At 42.9% G+C, this 13,662-nt stretch overlaps 1 protein-coding gene across 1 annotated transcript in view; it reads right to left on the bottom strand.

Annotated features, from left to right (window-relative positions):
* Positions 1 to 13,662, bottom strand: part of SEMA5B (semaphorin 5B) — a 130,168-nt gene that overhangs the window by 12,749 nt on the left and 103,757 nt on the right. The window contains exons 16-20 of the mRNA XM_066323069.1: positions 13,413 to 13,631; positions 11,395 to 11,565; positions 10,351 to 10,500; positions 9,431 to 9,475; positions 6,055 to 6,260 (exon numbers count right to left, since the gene is read on the bottom strand). Coding sequence (XP_066179166.1) covers positions 6,055 to 6,260; positions 9,431 to 9,475; positions 10,351 to 10,500; positions 11,395 to 11,565; positions 13,413 to 13,631 — 791 coding nt within the window. The remainder of the gene's footprint in view (positions 1 to 6,054; positions 6,261 to 9,430; positions 9,476 to 10,350; positions 10,501 to 11,394; positions 11,566 to 13,412; positions 13,632 to 13,662) is intronic.

Genomic DNA, 13,662 nt, shown 5'->3' on the forward strand with positions numbered 1-13,662 from the left:
TGAGCCTCTGCTGCCACGGGGTAAGGACAGCACCAGGAGAGGCACATCCCTCTCTGGGCACAATCATCCCAGGACAGCCACACCTCCAGGCATGCTTGACTGCTCAATTTGACTCGAGCCAGTGATATAAAGGGAGAAAAGACACTAACAGATTTTGACTGAGACACACCACTTAATCCTTTTTTCCCCATCAGTAAGCTCTCTTGCTTTCCCTTCATAGTAGGCATTATGCAAATCAAGAGTCCCCTGAAGTGATATTTGCAACTGCAGGATCATACAAGAAAGGGCACAATGCTTCTTTGCCAATTCAACCCCCTGCCCCTACTATTCTATTTCACATAATACTATACTCATGGTAAGTACTAAAAATACGTACTCTACCATTCAAGCACTTAATGTTCTTAAATGCCACTTTGTTCAAGGAAAATAGCCTTTGTTAAACGTGAAATTCACTGGGAACAGAATTTATATTTCAATCTGATTTACTATATATACATACATACATCTATCTATCTATCTATCTTTTCCCCCCAGCTGATTATATCAGGTAATGCCACGCAGCTAAAGCAAATACTTCAGGGAGACTGTTGATAACTTCTTGATAATGTTGGGTATCATCAACTACTGCTTTATATATGAACTTTACAGCCACTTCCTGGGGCTTGAACGATGCACAGTGAAAGGTCACCAGGGGGGAAAAAGCTTATATCACAGTGCTATCAGTGTATGTGCTGTGCTCACCAAAAATAAATGGGTTAGCCAATTTTAGTTGAAGTAGCAACACATCAAATTAAGTGGCAGGACACTGAAACACAAAGTTTTCCATGGAGAAGCAAACATCCTCAGAGACCAAGGCTGACTTTGACAAACATTCCTCTACAGCACTTGACAGCTGTTTAAATAGCTTTAACTTAAACTACTGGCTGCCTTCTCTCTATAAAAAAGGTGTGATTTTCAGCAGCAATGAAAATGACCATCACCAAGAGAGAGACATTTAAAATCCATACAGAGATTCACTTTCCTATTTCCTAAGCTCTACTTCTTTTTCACAGAATAAAATCACAGAATATTCTGAACTGGAAGGGACCCACAAGGATCATCCAGTCCATCTCTCAAGAGAATGGCCCATACAGAATAACCTTGGCATTAAGCACTGTGCTCCAACCAACTGAACTAATCTTCTTTTTGCTAATTTTTGCAAGGTTGAAAGCCACACCAAACACCCAGCTTGTTGTTTTATTCAGAAGGATTCATCTTCCAAAGACAGAATTGGTTTCTGTGTCTCAGCTCTCCATATTAGTATTTTATTGCCAAGAATTATTTGGGATTAGTAATGAAGTGTGGATCACAGGGCTCGGAGTCCTTCACAGGGGGTGTCTGCTCTGCACTCTGTCATTTGTTTCCCAACAGTATCGTTCTCACTTCATTAGAAAATATTCATTGCAGCTTCTAATTCATACAGAGTCCAAGTGATCTGCTGATTATTCCTCCCATTTTCTGGTAACTGCATCTATATTTGCTGTATAATTTCAGGCAAGTGCAGGAGTCACAGTTCTACTGAAATTAATGTGTATTGTTCTAATGTTCTAGAAAATTCAGATATCAAGCAATAGATCAAACACTTTAGTTTCCCTCTTTCATTGCCATATCCTGCAATCTCACTCAGTTCTCACCACATCTTTTCCCACAATAAATTTAATCCTTGACATAAATGACTGTTTTCCTTCAGTGTTTGACCCTTAGGTCCTACCACAGCAGTGCTGATGCCAGAGAAGATGCAATGCTCAGGTGCTTCCTCAGCTTATTTGAGGCATCAGTACAGAGAGTTTTACTGCGTGACTCACGACTAAAGCTGTGTTGAAGGAAGGAAGGACAGAGGGAGGTCTGTCCAGCACAATCACAAGGAAAATCTGCAGAATCATCATCAAAACCATCCTGCAAACTTACGTTTCTCACTGATCCCATCTGGCCTGATCCAAAGGCCATTGGATTTTGGATTTGGACCAAGATGCAGACGCCTTTGTGCAAATCCCGCGTAGAATAAAATGTTGGCTCTGTTTGTTGGCAGAGGATTTAGCAATAGGAAAAAGTTCAGTCCAAACCCTTTCTCCATGTGTGGCTGTTCCAAGAGATCCTAATTCACAAGGGCTCAATCTTGACCCTACATCCTCCTGCTTCTACTGCAGGATCATCTGGCTTTCCATCAGCACAGCTGTGGTAAGTAACTCACACAAGGCACGGAGCAGCTGAAGCAAGACGTTAAAAAGAGGATCTCCTTGCTGCTTTGATGGTCAGTTATTATCTAATCGAGGTGGCAGTACTGGGAAGGGTTGTAGGTGGTTCTCTAACCCATCATGCCAAAATGTGAAGAGCAGATAATTTTTATTTCATTATGCTTTTGTTCTGCACAGTCTTCAATATTGTCAGATTGTTGTTTGAACTTCAACCAATTAATGAAACATAAACTGCTTATTAGGTGACCCAAAAGGTCTCTCCCTTACAATCTGTGAATACCAAGTCAAAATCAACGTGTTGCTGGTAAATGCATATGCATAAAATCTTTCAAGACATCATGGCTAAAATAGCTAAAAATAAACCCCACATCAGTATTGAGAAAGCAGAACAGGAAGGGAAAAGGAGCCAACAAAAATAAAACATGCTTCTGCAAAACACTGCCTATGCAAGTTAGCATCAGCTCCATGATCAATAGGTCACCATTATGTATGGTATTTACATCTGATCTGCATTACTGCACTGCTGTGCTGAAACGGCCAACAAGGCTCCTATCAGCTAGCACTTGCTTCATTAAAATCTGACTTCATATAAAATTTACCTTGATTTATGAGTTTCCATTCAGTGCTGTACATTTGAATGTAACACTGCCAAAATTTCTACAGTGTTCACCTGCTGATTGTAGAGCAGAGATACTTCAAGATGAAAACAAACTAAAGATGGTTGCAGAAGGCTTATTATTATCAAAGAGTGGAAAATAATAGATTTGTGCATATGGCCAGCCTTCCACTACCATCATGTCATTGTGTATTATCATTTTCTCTTACTGAAAAGTAGTCTACACACCCTCTCTTTCCTTAACCCTGAATTTATTAACCCTTATACACAGACACACACACATACAAACCTACAATTATTCTTTTGGTTTCATTAAAGATTGTTGAGGGTGGTTTTCTTGGTATCTGCTGAATTGAAACTTATTTGGGTTTAGAATCTGGAATCTCAGGTGCTTTCACTTTCTTTCACATGTACACATTTTAAATTCAGATAGACCTATATCCAAGCTCAGTCCAATCCTCCTTTGCAGGACGGGGAATTTTAACTCCTCCATCATTTTAATGTTTATTTAGTGGCATCACAATAAAACCACACATGGTCCTTAAAGGCATGAAAAACTCCCTCCTGACCCTTAAAAAAATCTGTCAGCTATTCCTAAATATAAACCTGGCTAATAACAAGTTCCATAAGTAATTACACAGCACAGAGCACACAGAGCCTTTCCTTTTACTTCATTAATGCTATATGCTTCTAGGGAACACTGAGGAGTGGCAGATTTGTAGTATGAAATGAGAATTTTTCAGCCAAGAGCTTAGGAGAGGAGGGGCAATAGAGAAGGTGAGCAGAAGGAAATACTCAACAGGGATGGAGAAAAGGAGGCTTCACTTGACAAATAGATTTTACCCTTTCTGTAAATCTCTTTGCCTCATTCACCACGCTGAAGTGTATGACTTTGAGTTCTTCTCAGCAAGTAGCCCCTTGCTCCTAAACATTTAGCTTTGGTCTGTCCAATGACTGCAGATTTATGCACTTGAACTCTTTCACTTCCTAACATTCTGTAAATAAGTCCCATCTGGTCTATCTCTCCTTGTGTCCAAGTCCCTTCTCCCCCCAGTGTAAGTCATACAGTCTCAGTTAGCTAATGCCTTCCTTTAAATAAACCAGACTTTTCAAAACTTGATCTAATGCCTAAGCTCTTTATGTCCCTCGAAAGAAGACTCTAACAGCTGCTCACTGTTACTATACACTAGATCAAGTATTCAGAGATGGATCTATCAAAAAGGTCAACTCCCTCCTGACACTACATTAACTAATCTGCTGCTATTTTAAACTTTGCTTAGCTTTGTTATTACTTCTACTTCACTGCACCACTTGACACAGACATCGTGCATTTCATAACCCATTTACCCAATTGATCAAGATTGTTCTGTGAACAACCTCATCCTTCTAAATTTTAACCATTCTGCCTATTTTAGCATCATCTGATAACACATGATAGCACAGTATAAATCAGGAAGATAATGTTAACACAAATCCAACCCTCTAACTACCTGCTTTTGCCCACAAAAATAAATTTGTCTCTTTTCTTTATTGTTTGCTATGTAAGAAACAAGGGAATACTCTTGCTCATTTCTTTATCCTTGCAAGCCTTTTTAATCTGGGTCTTCCTATTGACTTTGCCACAGCAGCTCCCATAATGGAAAGGATTACTTGGAAGTTTGATGCTTCCAAGATCAAGTTCCTGTTCTTTACCTGTCTTAATAATTTATTACTCAACCTGTATATGCAGAGTGTGTAGAATAATACATCCCAGGAAACTTTGTTAAAAGTCTGAAAATCCTGATATGTCTGCTGCTTCCGTCCGATCTAGATCAATATTTATTTAATTTTAAAAAGGAATCCAATTTGCTTGACATGATTTGCTTTCCAAAAATCTATGCTGACTTGCATTATTATGCTGGAGTCTTATTAAACTGTATGCAACTGTAGTCTTCAGCTTGCTGGGAAATGTGTTTTTTGGGACTGCAGCAGGAGCCTCTGAGAGGCTGCAATGCCCAGCAAGGATTTCACCACATTCTTATTACACTGGTCAGTTATTTTCCAGCTCACACTTTTTTCCTTTAAAACAGCAAAACAGCACTGACTCTTCTCAAATTATTTGATGCAAACTTTTTTTTTCTTATGTGTATTCACACTAAAAATCATAGCCACGTATCAGGAGTAGTCCTGTGCCCAGCATTACACAATTCCTACGTAGGAACAGTCCTCAACACCCGGGGAGTTTAGACTGTGGCAATGGTCCCACCACTGATCTTATTGTTGGGTCTTAGTGAGAAGCTGGGCCAGACCAGCAGAGGCAGACAATCAAAATGTCAACAGCACGTAGCTGTAGGAAGGAACAAGCAGCTGCAGGGCTTCCTTCTGGCTTGTGTTCATGACCCAAATAATGCTCCACACTGTTCAAGTGACCCTCGGCAGGCTGCTCCTCCTGAGGTGACGTGAAGCCCCTCCACCCATGCCACTGCTCACTGCTCTGATCCCACGCTTCATCAGCAGACTGCTGCTCAAATCCAACGAAGTGCTGCTGTCTCAGGGTATTGTCTGCAGCACCCCGGGCCCTATCTGCTCTGATAATGGGCAGTGCTCCCTTTAGCAAGCCAACATGCCAACAACACATGCCACTTCAGCACTCATCTCCTAAGGCTTCAGCTCCCCACTCTGCTACTGTCACTGAATTCTGCACACCTGCCTGGGGTAAGTTCTGTCCAGTACTGACAGAGGGGGGCAGAACCCTCTCTCTGCTTTCTCATTCACTCCAATTTGGCAGTTACCAAAGAATTTCCAAAATCTCGTCCTACCAGTGCACATTTTCCCAGCTATTTGTGCAATGAAGTTTCCATTTTTATTCTTCCTCCCCTCCATTTCCTCTTACCACGCACTAACAATGCACTGAACTGAGCTCTTACTGATTTTTTTAGAGGACAATTTGTATACATTCAATAGTCAGAATGGGCTGGAGTATCTTGGTATGTACTTGCCAGACTGGCATTCATCAGGACTGTGAAACAGAACAAAATCCCACTGCAGTAATGAGGCTTTTTAACCCCTTTGTGACAGCACAGCTAAATGCCCTTTCAACCCCATGTATAATGCCATCAGCTGGGCACAGAAACACAGACCTACCCAGTTCCAACCATGACACGAATACAGAATTTATTTAGGCAGTATCAAGCTGTTTGTGGTATTTCTCCTCAAGTACCCTACCTTGAACTCCATGGGGGTGTACTTCTCGTTCTTGGGTGTTGTGTTGCCCTTGTAATGGAGATGGTTGGGAGTGGTTGGGTGGATAACAGTGGACTCCTGGGACTGCCTCTGGCAGCGCTGGCAGTACACGTAAATCACAAACGTTAACAGGCTGGAGCCGAAGAAACAGGAGACCCCAGTGGCAATCAGATGGATGAGACTAAAACCTGTGAGGGAAATGACACGAGATGCTATTTTTAAAGAACAGCCCTTTTCCCTCCCCTGACAAGACCACAGGTGCAAATCAGAGCAGTGACATCTCGGGATCAACATTAATAAGCTGTTGAAGCCAGAGTCTTACGTCCTAACATAAACTGACATAATCTCCCTGCAAATCGGTCTCCCCACTGCAGCTCTGCCTTGTGCAGTTTAACAGGTTCATGCATTGTTTCCTCAAAGCTCCCTCCCTGTCTCTCCTCTCTCCCCTCTATTGATATTGAAACTAAACATTATGTTAAGCTGACAGCTAAAGAAATGAGCCATACAAACAATGCACATTAATGGATTCCAAAGCATGTGCATGTCATGGAAATAAGGGGATAAAAATGCTCAGTGTTTCTCTGAAGGGGAAGGAAGGGAGGAAAAAGCCCTTTCTGTCAGCTGCCCAAAATGCCTATGGGTCTGTGTGGGGTGGGGGAGATACACATTCGTTCCCCTTGTAATCCAAGTGTGCTCAGCATTCTTGCTTATTCATGGCATGGCATTGCCTTGGTCTTGGCTGCACTACCTCTGAGGTGTATTTGTACTGCTAACAGTGAACTAGGGTTCCTCTGGAGAACGGGAAAGATAAAGTGGACAAAGGAAAGGGGGGCAGGGCTTGAGAAACACTTCTTTGTTGGCTTTCTCCACAAATTGCAGACATAGGACATCAGTTGCAGGCAGGTGCTGGCGGGGTAGCTACAGTGCAAACACTTCAAACAGAAAAACTGCTGGACTGTAAAAGCCTCCTGCAGAGATCTCTCCATGAGGGATTGCAAGAGCACCCTTCGAGGCCAGCACTGACCCCTGGAAGGGATGCCCCCTGTAGCTGGGCATCCCACACACTGGGAAGTATCCAACTCACAGCTCTGACTGGTGAGGGAAGACAAAGTCAAACCGCGCTCCTCATTCCTCCCTCACCTCACTGAGTCCCACACCCATGGTAAAACCCACCACCACCACATCTCCACTGACAACAGAACCAACAGTAGTGACCATTAGAGCCACCAAGTTATCAAAGCAACCAGAGGCATTATGGGATGGCAAAACTTTATGACCCTGTTGTATTTTGCTATGTGCAGGGGGTGCTACACAGAAAATAATCAGCTATTTGACTCCAAATGCTTCTGCCTTTCCTCTGCCTTTGCTCTGTCATCTTTCAAACAGGGATGGCAGAGGCCCTAGAGCCCGAGGGGACCCCCTGACTGCTGGCCCCAGGGCAGCTGTCCCGGGGTCAGTCACATCGCCTCAGTGGCGACTGCAGTGATAAATCTCCTGTAATACTTAAAAAGCCAATTCATTTGGACAGGCTGCTGTGTTGACTTGACTGTGTGCAGAGAAATGGGGCTACTCAGACACTGGCTTTAGAGAAGGCTCATTCTTAGTCTGATCACGGTGTGCAGTTTTTTGGTGCCATCTTACATTTTAAGTGATATGCTTTTCAAATAGCAGATTCTGCCCATTAGTCAATGGCTCTCGTCTAATCTTTTAGTTAAAAAATATCCTTCTGGTTTTAAAAAGAACAAAACCAATAGAGTTCTACAGCAAAGTAATGCACTTCAATCATAATTACAGTATGGAACATGCAGAATTTGTTAGATTGATGAGCTACATTTATTTTTCAAACCACACTATGAAATTCCATTGCAAGATTACAATTTTCTATTGTTTTGGATGATGCAAAAATGTTATAATTTCCTACTAAATGTCACAAGACTTTTTCAAATATAAATTTCCTTTCTAAAAACCTCTGCCTGTTTTGCATCACTCACGAGACCTAAAACATAGAATATGCAACTGTGTTCAGTACAGCCACATGACACGCTGCCACATTCTCCTCCTGCCCAGCTTTGCTTATATTGTAGTGAATGCTTTATTTCACTGCCACATTTGCAAGTCACAACATAAAGCTCTCTTCTATTTCACTCTCACCTTTGAAACACCCATCTGATTTTTGAAATGAGTTTTGGCTGTATCTTAGGGGGAGAAAAATCATATTATTTTGTTTGCAGCATGTGAGCCCCCAGGGGGGAAGCTTTCTGATTCATCACTTTGAAAATATAGATTTTCTAAAATGCGTCAACAGAATTTCCATTGATTGGCTTCTTTGCCAAATATTGTAAAACACTACATTAATAAATAATATTAGCTATGGCAAAATGTAGATAGCAACAGCAAATACAATGGTGGTGGAAAAAGAAGGAAATGTGGGCACAGTGCACAACAGTAGAGTGCAAGCTATAGCAAGCTATTCCAAGTCCTGGAATCAAAGCAGAACCTTTGCACCCTCTGAGAGAGAAGGAGTGACGCAGGAAGCCAAATGTTACGTTGCAGGGGCTGAAATCTTAATTCCACTGATTGCCCTCAGCTGCAAACGGAGAAGCCACATTTCCATGCCACAGGTGGCATCCCGGTTTTTGCCACGATCTCTACAGGGAGAAGAGATTTTGGCAGCCTGAAGATCATCTAGATTTCAGGAAAGCAGGGATGTGACGCTAGCTGGAATTGGCATGGCCATTAGTGTGAAACTAGCATTTTAAAACATTAAAGGAACCTGCCATTTTCTTCAGTCTGCTTTTTCACCATAAGGGCTCCCAGGGTAATGGAAAAGTGACACTAATGACTGGATCTTTCCAAGTTACATGCAGAAAGGAGACACAGTTTCTGTGAGAGGTGAGAACTTGAGTGAAAGGAAGTGCTTGGAGGACAAGTATAAACCTCTAATCTCATCCTATATCAGTAAACGATCTGTCTAAGGGACCCTGTTCCCTGAAATCTTTATAGGTTATTTAAAAACACCTGCCTCCAAACAGCTGGAGGCTTACTGTGGTGAATGGGGAATAACCCTTTCTTCCACCTAAACCATTCACCCTGGAGGTAGAGAGACACAAGCAATTGCTCTCTGGTAATTAATGACCCTCAGTGGCCAACCCAAACTTCCAAATAAATAAGAATCTTGGAACTGACAAGTGGACATGTGATACATTCCTCCAGTCTGACTCAGACAGCAAGACTCCAGCGGAATTAAGGCTATCAGTGGGATATGAGCTGTATAGATTAATGGTTTGGTTGATACTGCACAGGGAGAAAAGAAGTCAGGTTAAGATAAAAATAAGATATATAGTTAGTGGTAACTTACCTCCACAGTTTGTGCTCTCATCGATGCTGGAGGCTGGTAGGATCACTAAACAAAGAAAAGAAGATTGGAGAAAACTGTCATTTTACCATCCCTTTACTTCAAGTAATTAAACCCTCTGTGCTACAGACACGAGAAGGTGCTCGTATGTTCTGCAGTCAGCTGAGAGTCTCCCTAAATTGAATTATAAGCTCATGGTTGGAAACACATGCAACAAAACCTCTCCAAAGATGTTACAATTCCAGGACTGTTACCTGATCACTCTTTAGCTTCTTCAATTTAGGGTAAAGATGGTAGCTGAGAAAACCATGAAAAAGAATACCATTGCCTGGAGATCTCAGATTTTTAAGTCAGTGTACTCTAATCCAAAAAAAGAACATGTGGAAAGGCACCATTCAGTCTAGACCCATATCAGATATTCACCTGGGAGATTCAGTTTCCAGAAAGCACAGGGTGGAATATGCTGATGACCATCTGTCCATCAACAGTGTTGCTTTGTTAGACCCCGGATTAATCTCCCACCATCACACCCCAATTTCTGCATCTGCCTCACCTTAATTCTTTGCTCTTTTGGGATGCTTTTTGGATACCTGAAATCAACAACCTTCTGTTCCCCATACGCATACTGAGAACAGAGACATAACCCAGCCTAAGACAAACTATAGAAGTTTTAAAGCTTCAGTTCAGGTGAAGCAATACTAGTCATTTGTTACGGATCAAGGTAATTCTGTTTAAAAGAAATGTTAAGCTGCTTAAGGGAAAGCCATTTACCCTGTGCCTGCCAAAAGGGAATTTATAATGTTTGTCTATTTCTGATTTTTTCTAGAAGCATCCGAGCCCAATTTATAATAGCCTTGTTTGACAGTGCAAGCACAAGCTGCTCTCCCAAACCACCGTGTCCTCCTCAATGACAGGGCACGTACCAGGAATTTCATTGTACAGGCAGTCCTGGAACTGAGTGCTGTTCCCGACGCACTGGGAGGAGTCCGGGCTGTGCACCTCGCAGTAGCGGCTGCGGTACTGGATGCCCTCTTCATTGCACAGGCTCCACTCCGACCACTCCGACCAGCCACCTGGAATCCAGGGTCAGGAAAACACACACAGCATTACCAACAAGGAAAAGGGTGCTTTGTAGATACTAGACTTCTCCCATGCTGAAGAATCCTAGGTCCCGGCCTGGGTCTCTCTCACACATCTATTTCATGGGTCTTTAATGGATTTAATTTTCTCAGTGCAAGCATCACACCCTACTTGTCAGGTTGTAGTTCTCTTAATATGGACTAAACCGACCCTTGGTGGAGCGCTGCACAGAACAAAGTTGTCTTAAAAGCTCCTATCTCAGCTCCCTGGTTAAAGACATACAAGGAGCAGGGTGGGGCAACGTTGCACCAGGACCTCCAAGCTTTTGATGTAGCCTCCCAGGGATACCTCAAGCAGCCAGCAAAAATTAGAGCATTCAAAGAGTTTTGCTGAGGTTCTTAAGGGCAGGAGTCAGCCTGCACTGGATCAGAAATACACAAAAGTAGTTCAAAAACAGCACAGATCTAAACCGTATCCTCTGAGTTGTAGCACATGCTGATTTGTTGTCTGTGAAACAAAAAGTAAGGACCGTCCCTTCAGCAACTATACAGACTGCTGCCTCATGACCACTTTTGTTTGTGAACTTCCACGCTGAAGAACCAATCTCTCACTTCCTCAGTTACTTTTTCAGTTACTTGAAAAGGATCAACCATCAGCAAAATTTGCTTGACTGGCACCAGAATGTCAGAGCAAGGGCCAGTGAACAGGCAAAGACAAAGGGGTTGCAGTGCAGTTAATGCTGGGATGTCTCCTTATCCCCTGGCTCAACAGACATCAAATAAATTACCAAAACACTTGTTTCTGATTTGTTTTTTTCAACATTTTGCAGCCGTGCCTTGCTCCCACCAGCACGGAAGCCAGCGGGTGCAGGGCTGAGAAGCAGCTACCTTGGCAGGGGTGTGTGTTGCAGAGGGCCTCCTCGGTGTGCAGCCCGATGCAGATGTCCTCCCCGCTGGATGGAGCTGGGTTGGTGCAGGTCCGTGTGCGCTGGTAGTGCCCACCCCCGCAGGTGGCTGAGCAGTGAGACCAGGGAGTCCAGCAAGACCACGAGCCTTTCACTGCAGGGCATTGGGAAGCAAGCACAGACAGGCAGAGGCCACTGGTTACTCCTCTCCCTGTGACAAAGCTGGAGAGCCCCAGTGTCTCGCCTTGCACATCCACCCTGCCCACACTAGCAAGCAGTTTCCTGCACCCCAGGACATTTGGGCCTGACAACAAGAACTTCCAAGAGAGGGTACAAATCCACTTCACTCTGTGGATGCAGAATGAAATCTATGCAGAAAAAGACTGCATCGTAAAGTGCCAAAACCAGAAAATATTCTTTGTTGCAGTCATTAATATTCACTGAAATATTCTGCTCCATTCTGTTCCTTTCCTTTTTATAAAACAGCATTGCTGCTATTATTATTACTACTACTACCACAACAACGACTACTATGTTATCTCCTGAAACTTCATAGCAACAGCAGATTTACTTGGGAAAAAAGTGCTGTAGCACCGAAGTGGAGCTTATCTGGCACCTTTCTGTGGGAGGCCCAAGTCCTCTAGTTCCAGCCTTCAGGAAACAGAAACACTGAGGCTTTATTTATTGATCCTGCTCATTGCAGGGGCATTGGTCTAGGTGACCTTTAAAGCTCCCTTCCAACCCAAACAGCTCCATGATCTAAGCATAACCCCATAAGAGGTTAATAATAAAACTAGGGAGGGGCTTAAGATCCCTGAATCCCCCACCCCCCACCCACTAAACTGCCTGGTTTGCAGGTCCACATGCCATTAATTCAGAAGATAATAACCTGATGACTTAGAGCAAAATAAACCCAGGATTTGTGTATACACACTGAGTGAGGCAGGGAAGGAAGGAGACACAGAGAAGTAGTAATCATGCACTCAGAACAGATTGTAAAACATCAGTGTCCAAGGGAAGAAAACAGCACAGAAAAAGGGCACAGACATTAGTGAAAAGCCACTGAGAGCTTCCAAAATAGTACTAATAGCTGCCTTTATAGTGCTAGAGTTATTTCCTTTTTATAGGCCATAGAGTGCAATATTTGACACTCCTGCTATGCTCTTGCTGCACATTCTGATCATATCTGCATTTGAATTTTATCTTTGTATTGAATTTTAGAATCATAATAATATTACTATAATAGAGCATTTTCAAGTGTAGGCCACAAACTGTATTGCCAGAGGTAGATAATTGCTGGAACTGCAAAGAGGCAAGGTAATTTGTGTAAGATCACTTAAATTTACTTTAGACAGTTATTACAGAGCAAGGAGAAGGATAAGTGAGAGAGAATACAGTAGTCAATGGTCTATTACTACTATTCTGGACCAGGAGTGCAACATAAACATGAGGACAAACTCGAAAACCAGGAAACCAGGCAAGAATACTCCCTGCTGGCTGTGCAGGAAATGGTAACTGATGTCAAGAGTAGATGCCCATCGCAAGAACAATACGTAAGCAGGAGAGGGGGAAGAAACAAGTGTTCACAAGAAGAACCACCACATCAAGCATCTCTATACAGTATTAAGCCACATTTATTAAGCCTGCCTCCTCTCATCACAGAGCAGATGCACCATGATGCCCTCCACTGGATGGAGCATCAAACCTTCCTGAAGCAAAGGATTGCTACAAGCCACCATACTACTTCCTCTAGAGGATGTGGCTAGGGATGTTAGTCTCTGAGCTGAGGTGAAGCCTAAGTCAGCACTAAAGATAACATACGTGGGTCATTACAATAGCTTTAAAAAACATAAGGAAAAATCCCCCAAATTAAAAAAAAAAAGAAAAAAAAGAAAAAAAAAGGCAGCTTAAGAATACTGTTTTTGTGGTTGCTGTTGCTGCTCTACCATTACGATTTGGGAAAACACCTCTGAATTAATGCAGGAAGATGATTGTAGTTACCTGGGCAGGGGTGAGGATTGCAGTCTTGGTACTCCATCGCTGACCCCACACAAGGCAAGCCACCATTTTTAGGTTCAGGGTTTGTGCATGTTCTCTTCCTGATCCTAAAGCCCAGCTCACAGTCCCTGGAGCAGGAAGACCAGGCCCCCCAAAAGGACCAGCCCCCATTGATAATCCGTGCAGAGGTCTTACCAGTCTTGAGGAGGTCATCAACAAGAGCTTGAAGGAAAACAAACAAGACACCATAATA

The sequence above is a fragment of the Sylvia atricapilla genome, chromosome 7, assembly GCF_009819655.1.
Source record: "Sylvia atricapilla isolate bSylAtr1 chromosome 7, bSylAtr1.pri, whole genome shotgun sequence".
Lineage (NCBI taxonomy): Eukaryota > Metazoa > Chordata > Aves > Passeriformes > Sylviidae > Sylvia > Sylvia atricapilla.